This window comes from Pinus tabuliformis, chromosome 9 (genome assembly GCF_031772625.1).
Source record: "Pinus tabuliformis cultivar Carrire ecotype Pingquan chromosome 9, CPIR1, whole genome shotgun sequence".
Lineage (NCBI taxonomy): Eukaryota > Viridiplantae > Streptophyta > Pinopsida > Pinales > Pinaceae > Pinus > Pinus tabuliformis.
This window is the reverse complement of record NC_142307.1, coordinates 851,614,834-851,624,066: the sequence shown is the minus strand read 5'-3', so window position 1 is coordinate 851,624,066 and position 9,233 is coordinate 851,614,834. Positions and strand designations below refer to the sequence as shown.

The 9,233-nt window shown below is 31.1% G+C and overlaps 1 protein-coding gene across 1 annotated transcript; it reads left to right on the top strand.

Annotated features, from left to right (window-relative positions):
- Positions 1-301: 301 nt before the first annotated feature.
- LOC149151461 (beta-glucosidase 13-like) lies at positions 302-5,878 on the top strand. The gene is made up of 13 exons (XM_089438089.1): positions 302-489; positions 750-816; positions 1,416-1,474; positions 1,639-1,714; positions 1,817-1,888; positions 1,992-2,079; positions 2,181-2,415; positions 3,927-4,042; positions 4,274-4,491; positions 4,760-4,791; positions 4,926-5,025; positions 5,347-5,461; positions 5,650-5,878. The coding sequence occupies exons 1-13, from the start codon at positions 394-396 to the stop codon at positions 5,816-5,818; spliced, it is 1,443 nt and encodes a 480-aa protein (XP_089294215.1). The 5' UTR covers positions 302-393; the 3' UTR covers positions 5,819-5,878.
- Positions 5,879-9,233: the final 3,355 nt, after the last annotated feature.

Here is a 9,233-nt window from a genome sequence, read left to right as displayed (position 1 = left end):
AAAAAATAATAATAATAATAATAATAATAATAATAATAATACGATCAATCAAACACCAAATTTGGCATATGAAATTTTTCTGTCTGTGGGTACGACGAACGAATGATTCCAATTTTAAAATATAAAATTAACAGAATCTTTTTATGGGATTGCCAACACGTGTAGAAAGACACGAGATTGGCTGCTTAGATAACGTGCTGTATGTGCTGGGTTGACTGCATATGGGGCGCACATGTTTGGTCCACCAAAATTATTTTTCAAACCTTTTAGTTTGTTCGCTTTCAAAGGTAAGACAGAGTAATCAAGAATTTGTTAAGCCGAGGCCTCAGGTGTGCGTTCAGGTTCAGGTCATAAGTACAGTGGATTGTAGTTCTGAATACATCAAAGTTGAACATGGAGAGTCACAGTGAAGTGAACGATCATAGGGGACTAAGGAGGAGCAATTTTCCTCCGGCATTCATGTTTGGGGTAGCGACTTCTGCTTATCAGGTACTGGCACATATCTCTCGCTCTCTGAATCAACTCGAAAATTCTCACGGTAAACCACTGTAGTCTATATGCATAGTGTGAACATCCGTTAAAATCTATCTATTTCAAATAAATCTGTAATGTGTCTTACATGGTATAGCTTAATTGATAATAGTTGTAATTATGAAGTATTATGTAAACAATGAAATTGGAGGTTCAAGTCTCCATAAACCTAGCCAACAAAAGAACCTATAATATCTTTGGTATATGTATTGATGCAGTGTGAAGGAGCTGCAAAAGAAGGTGGAAGAGGTCTAAGCATCTGGGACTCATTTTGCCAGACACCAGGTGCAATAATATGCTCAGCGTCAAGTCAGATTGTTGCTCCTATAGCCTGAGCTTGTGTTCACTGTACATGTAGATTTGTACATACATTGTAGATTTGTATATACATTGTTTTATGTTTGTTGGATGCAGAGAATATGCTATTTATATCAAAATACTTTTTATGTAGCATGCTTTTCAATCACAATTTAAAATTAGTATAAACATGTTTCAACTAGGAAAGTAAGATGTGAGCTAACTCTGTAAATTTAGTTAAACCGTTGTTGAAAGAATTTTTGGTCTTGCAGACTTATATTAATTAATAAATTCCAAATTATAAATACCAGTATAAAGTTTCAGACAGAGAGATATGTTTCTTCTTCAATGATGGCTTCTTCATGATGATATTTACAGACATAAAATTTTATTATTAAAGAGTTTAACTCTAAATTACATTAGTATGATTACCAGTCAATTAACTCAAAGTCATAAAGATGAATATTTACTACTGTGGGTTACATAGTGAGACATAGACACATCTCCACTTCTTAGCTGCTTCTCTCTTAGAAGTAAATTTGTATAGAATCTTATCACTGAATGATTAGTATGGTTTTGCAATCCAGGCAAAATTGTTGATGGGAGCAACGGTGATGTAGCTGTGGACCAGTACCATCGTTATAAGGTAACTCCTAACTGAAATTTTGGATCAAATATAATTTCGAATGATGTTGTAGTTACATATAATATTATACCAGAGTTTCCACTGTGTAAGAGTTTGCACGAGCTACTCAAAGGGATTCTAATTTCTACTCACCAGTCACTTGGACTAAGCGATCTAACCTGCAGGAAGATGTTAAACTTATAAAAGATATGGGAGTGGATGTCTACAGATTCTCAATCTCATGGTCTCGAATGTTTCCAAGTAAGCTGCAAAGAAGTAGATTAATACCCAAATGTTGTTATTTCTCAAAGTTGAGTCTAGAGTTTATATTGTCATTGACCTAATGTCTACAAATTGTTGCAGAGGGAAAAGGGGAGATCAATGAGGAAGGAGTAGCCTATTACAATAACCTCATAAATGAACTCCTGGAGAATGGTTGTATGATGTACCCAATGTTATCACTTAATGATCGATATTGCCTGTCTTGTGTTCTGCTTGTCTCTTCTTTTGAACAATGCTGATTGTGAGTAGTTTGCAGGAATCCAAGTTTCTGTCACTTTGTTCCATTGGGATGCTCCCCAGTGTCTTGAGGATGACTATGGAGGATTTCTGAGTCCATGCATGGTGTATGCTAATTTGTATTTCTGCAATATTTTGGATTAGAAAGTTGTTGCTGTATTGACCATTGATTAAATCATTTTTGTGTTGTCGTGATATATTGATGCAGGACTGATTATACTGCCTATGCAGAGACATGCTTCCGATTATTTGGTGATAGGGTTAAACAGTGGATCACTTTTAATGAACCTTATCTCGTTTGTTACTTTGGATATGATCGCGGACTTCATGCCCCTGGCCACAGTAGTTTTGATAATCCCATTGCAACTGAAATATACACAGTGGCACATCACATTCTTCTTGCACATGCAGCTGCTGTGGAAGCATATAGGACTAAATATCAGGTGAAGCTCTTCTGCAAACGAATGCATTCTAAAAGAAATTGAGGCTACTAGTAGTTCTCATGACTGATCACGCGGACCTTAAAGTCTGACCATTTCAATTTGGCTCTGAATACACTGTCCTTCCATCTGGATATTGGAACTTGGATTAAGAACATTGGAATTAGAAGTGGAAGTGGTTTCACAGTCGTTCACACTTCACAGGACTTGCTTTGAATATAGCCTTAAGCTTTTTTCCTTTACTTTTCATTTTTTCTTTCTCTTTTTTTTACTCTTTTTTCTTGTTCTTTTTTTTTATCTCAGAAGTTTTGGTATCTATAAAAAAATTTAGTATTTTCAGATTTCTAAACAATTCAATTGCAGAATTTTAAAATATTCAAAAATTCTGACATAGGCAAGTTCAATTATTTGACTTCACCCATGTCTGTAAGATCACTCAATATTATGGGAATCCCAATAGAAATAAGAATGCTCAAATTTAACAAGAAAATATTAACTAGAAACCTTCAAAACTTAGAACAATTAAAATATAGCTAAAACCAACTTGTCCTGAAGATGAACCACACTAGTTGGTTCGAAACGCCTCGACAAATGATATTCCATGTGATTTTCGCCGAAGAATCTTTCTTAACTTGATATGGATCACAGAAGCTTAAACTCTATCATCTTCACTTTCTTAACAGACAGCCCTGGGAATCAAGGTACTTTGACATTATCTTATATTTTGATACTACTGCATGCCTGTGACTCATCTCCTAGCCTCTAGTTTTATCTAGTAGTCTATCTATTATAAGTTTTTTAGGTTTTTTCAGTATAATTGTTGGTGTAATTTGCCTAGAATCTAGTAAGGATTTGTTAGAATCACAAGTTTGAGTTGTGAATTTTCCACAATTCTAGTACTCCAAAAATTTTCCAGCATATTGAATCTAAATATGCAGTCAAAAACCATTTACTCAAAAACCCTTTTTAGATTTAAAATAAAATAAAATAATTCAAACTAAAAAAAGGGCCTGGAGTATGCCCTAAAACTGTTTTTGCTTGGCTAAGAGCTCATCTTCCTAGAACCTAAGGAAATGGGTTAATCACCCAAGACCCAAAGGCAGCAGGAGTGAAAATCTGCCCCTTGAACCACCAGCAAGTTATTCCAAGTGGCTTAGTTTTCATTGAATAAGAGTGGTGAGTCAGCTTGCATTCACCGTTAGCAGCCAGAGATGGTTACATTAGTGGTTAGCAACAAGAGATAGTTGTCATCACTACTAGTTTGACAACTAAGTTATGATAGATTTTCCCACTATGTAAAAAAAACCTCATTATAAATTCTATATTTCCCAGGTTCTACTGTTTCGTTCCCTTTCATGCCATTTATTCTGAATTTACCTTGTTCGGCTGTTTCGTTCACTTTCCTGCACTTTAACGAAAATAAGATGAATTAGGTTATTAACCAGGAGAGAAAAGTTATGAAATGAAAATAATTTTGGATTATTAACAAGGAGAAAGTTTTGAAATCCTTGCAGGTTGAGGAAAAGGGTTCTATTGGGATTACATTAGTGTGCAACGGGACCTATCCATATTCAGCATCTTTGGATGATCAAAACGCAGCTCAGAGAGTTATTGATTTCACGCTGGGATGGTATTATTGTGTTTATATTTTTTAAATTTTCGCAATGTTATTTTGACTTGAATTATCAAATATCTATCAATCAAAGAATTATCAAATATCAATCAATCAAATATATTTGTAAAAATATTTAGGCTATATTACAAATTTAAATATTTTTATAAAAACAAATTCTAAACTTTTCCACTATTAACAGGGTTACCACACTATGTTGTAATCAAACCAGTAGTTTCTGTATGGCAGGTTTATGGATCCAATAATTTCAGGCAATTACCCCACTACAATGAAAGAGAGAATTGGGAATCGTTTGCCAAAATTTACTGAGCAACAATCTCAACAGTTAAAAGGAACCTTTGACTTCATCGGAGTGAATTATTATACAAGTCAGTACGCGATAAATTGCCCGGAACCAACCAGTAAGATGTCCTGCTGGAATCGGGACTGTGGGGCACGTTGTGTTTGTAAGTATATATTGGATGTTTACCACTGCATTAGTCTCTTAATTTGTAAAAAGTTCAAAAACTAAATATTAAAAATCTGATTTTGCATGTAGAATAAAATATTTTTGGTGGATTTTTAGAGCTATTTAGTGTAGTTCATCTTCAAGATAGAAATAAAACTATTAGTATTAATATAGCTCAATTTCATAACAAAAATATTGATATTGATATTAATATATCTCGAGGAAATTCAGTTAACCAATAAAGTATAATTAGTGTGCTTTTACAGGTGAGCGGAATGGGGTGTTGATAGGACTCAAGGTATGCTAATCATAACCCAAAATCTGAAAGTCAATATTTAAGTTTAAATTTGAGAACAGGTTATGGAATTTATTTTACTGGTTAAATTTGACATCTGAACTTTTCACTGCATTTTTTTTATAAAATTTGTGTAGGCATCGGATTTTCTTTATGTGTATGCACCGGGGATAAAGGATCTGCTGATTTATATAAAACATCAGTATAACAATCCGCCCATCTTTATAACAGAAAATGGTAAGAAAAGCACAGCACAAGTTTTCATTTTATTAATATTTTAATAGATAAGTATCTAATAAATCTGAAAAGAAATATTTTGTTATAATTTTAGGAGAGAAAATTTTATGGATAATTTCGAATTAATTAATGTGGTTTATTTTTAAGAGAAGATGAGTCATACTAATTAGTATTTTAAACTAGTTTATTCGAAACCGTCAATTAAATTTTCTCTCATATAATTATCACCCAAAAAATTATTTTTATACAAATTATAGGTGAAAAAAACCTAAATTCCAAATATCACATAAATGTTAAATCTGATTTTGCTTATTTAAATAGGAGTCAATGACCCCATTGTGGACGAGTCAACCACATCGCTTGATGAAGCACTAAATGATACAGGGCGTATAAACTTTTGCTCTGAACATCTATGGTACATACTAGAGGCTATAAGGTACTTGTGAAGCACTCTTCTCAGATATATTGCAGTTCATCCAATAACCCTATTCTCATATATTGCAGTTCATTCAATCACCCTAAAGGAGAAAATTATGAAATTTGAGATGCTCAACTGATATTACATTGTCCTTCTGAAGGGCTATTAGATAATGAAAGCTGATAATATTGTTTGTGATAATGCAGGGAAGGTTCAGATATCCGAGGGTTCTATGCATGGTCCCTTATGGATAACTTTGAATGGTCGTTAGGTTATGAATGTCGATTTGGTTTTCATTATATCGACTATAAAGATGGGCTGAAAAGGTATCCTAAAGCCTCTGCTCATTGGTATAAAAAACTACTGTTGGAATGATATCTTCAGTGGTGGACAATGTGTTTGGAGGAATAATGAAAAGCTCTTCCAGTTAGGAATGGTTCAGTAATTGGTTTTGAATTTTCTTTATAATATTATTAATATTTAGTTTTGAATTTGTTCAAATTCATGTTTCATTTTATTATTAACAATATGAATACTAAAATTTTAGTATTGTATTAGATCTAAGATTTTTATGATTTATGATGTAGAGAATAGTTTTTCTGATTAATCACATTGTAAAGATTGTGTCTAAATTGGAAGCAACTAATATGATTGAATTTAACTTTTAAATTATATTATGTATTTTTTATTTAATATTATGTATAATTGATTTTAAATTTATATATTTTTTAATATTATAAATAATTTTAATATGATGTTTTGTAAATTCAAAATTATTATAAATTGTGAATTTGAATAAAGAAAGTAATCATTGTTTTTTTAATCATTCTAAAAATTTAATTAATATTATAATATTATGTTTTTTTTTGTTGTGAGCATGTCTCTTTCCCTAACCCAGTGTATAGTCACTTTGTAAGATTTGATTTCTTGCTAAAGAAATCTATCTTCAATCATGTCAATAAAACTTACAACATTATAATATTATTTATATTAATGGATATTTTAATTTAATTTAAAATTTAAAAATATTAAACATTAAAAAATTATGATATTTATTTTTTATTCAAAACTTTTAAAGTGATATATATATATATATATATATATATATATATATATATATATATATATATATATAAACTAAACTAAACTAATTTTTTATAAAATAATTATTTTTTCATTAATTTCTTAGTAAATATATTTTATTTTATATAATTATAATAATATTTAACTTTTTCACTATTTTATGAGTATTAATGAAATGTAAAATTATTTAATTAGTATTTTTATAATATTTATAATTTAAATTTTTATTGGAATTTAATTATAATTATTTATTTTATAATATTAATAATTTAATTTTTTATTTAAATTTATGTTGATATTAAAAGATAAATTCATTTCATTCCAAGTATGTTAAAGGGTATTAAGAGTTTTAAAACGAAAGAAATAATTATAAGAAAGTATGTAGAAGAGTGTTAAGAGCTTTAAAATGAAAGGAATGATTATAAGAGGAGTAAATTATAATTATAATAATATTATTAATAATAATTGTTTTTTAAATAATTTATAATTTAAAAAAATAAAATATTTTTTAAGTTTACTTTTTTTAACTATGTTAAAACACATTCACGTAACACTCAAACCTGTTTATTTAATTTTCTTAAATACAATATAAAATATTAATTTATATGAGTTTTACTTTATATTAATTATGAATTTATAATAATTATAATTAAATTTATAAAATTAATTTAATAATATGAAATATATTTTTTTTATATAAATTAAATTGTATATAAAATTAAAAAAATATATATTTAAAAACATAAAATCTAAATAAATTAATAATAATTATAATTAATTTTATAAAATATATAAAATTAATTTAATAATATGAAATATATATTTTTATATAAATTAAATTGTATATAAAATTAAAAAGTATATATATTTAAAAACCCAAAATCTGAATAAAAATATAATTAATGTTATAACCATTAATGTAAAATGTCAAAATTTTGTAAAGAAAAATAAATTTATTATAAATAATAATATGTTATAGGTATAAAACAATTAAATACAAAAGTTTTTGTTTTAGAGATATTATTAAAATGAGAAATTGAAATCTTTGAATCTTCAAATTTATTGGAAATTTGTTTTAGAGATATTATAAAAATGGGAAATTGAAATTCATCCATTATTGTTCTATTAAGAGAACAATCTCTAATACATAATACATTTTAAGAAGATAGGAAAAAAATCAATTATTTGATTAGATGTCTCATATTTGTGTTGGAAATCCATCTATTATTGTTGCATTAAGAGGCTTAAGAGAATAATTATCTCTAATACATTTTGAGGAGACAAGAAAAAAAAATCATTTGATTAGATGTCTCATGGGTAGTTAAAGGATACAAAAGGTGTCTACTTTTTTTGCTAATGCAAGAGTCGGTCCTTCAATTTCATTAACTGTCAAATAAAATACATAAAATACAACAATTCTCACAGGGTTGTTGACCAAGGAAAGAATCCATCAAAACCTATACCTAGGCCCAAAGCAAAAGCCCCGCCCCCTACCACCAAACCTTACAACTTTCTAAAAAAAATACACGAGTCTGGATTTGGACCCGAAAAGAAACAACAGTGCCAATATTGTAAAGTCTTCATATCCGCACAACTCCCTAACATGCGAATCAGTGGCCAAAGTGATAAGCCTCTTCACACCAAGGGCAAACGCTTCCCGCCAATTCATAACTTGCTTCTTTAATCTCAACCGTCGAACTTCTCCACTCGATCCAACGGCAATGGCTATTATCGCTATGATAAGCAGCTCGCCATTTACCATAAGGACCCACCAACATGCTCAATCAATCTCATCCGTAGATCTGCATTGCAAGATCCGACGGTTGAGAATAATATCGCACCCACCTACATTCTCGCACAATAGCATGCGATGAGGGTGGTATTTCTCCCGACTCCACCACCATGTGGAGCACGCTGAGTGGAATCGCTCCCGAAAAGGAAAAACCACTTCCCGCTTGTTAGGGCTGCGATCACCTGAAAACTGCTTAGTCCATGGTAAAGTGAACCAACCGGAAAAACCCCTGATATCCCGACCTCTGAGAGTTCCTGGCTCCCGGTCACTCGCTGCGTCTACCCTTCCTGAACCGATGTGAACTGAAGCAACCACCATCCTGCCTGTTAACCACAAAACCAAATCATCCTCGCTGTTGCAACTGGAAACTACAGTGAACATATTAACCTAGGAATTGCAGGTTGACCACTGCAAGCAACCCTCAAAAGACTTGACTGTGAGCAAACCGCTAAACAAAAAACTGCTAGTCATCTGTACCCGCCTCCATGGTTCTTTTAAGAAACATTGTCTTATCTTCATCTACTTGGTCTTGACACCCCGCCTTTAATCTATTTTGAGGTAGCTCTTGCCAGTTCGTTGCCACCTTATCATTTGTGCAAATCACTCCTTGATTGGCTAGAAAATCTGCCAGTTTATTGGCCATTCTTCGCACATGTGCAAAACTGACTGTTCTCAGGCATTGGAGGTGACTGTGAATCCGTTGAAAGACCTGGATCAGTCTCCAGTTTCTTGAGGCTTTTTCCAGTTTCGTTCCCCAGCTGATTCTCTTGACCGAGTTAATGATTAACTCTGAATCAGCTTCAATGATCACATTTTGGCGGTTTTCCTGAACCAGGAACTCTAGACATTGCTCCATAGCCATTAACTCCGCCATGTTGTTGGTGGCTCTACCTAAATGACAATGGAAGATAAATA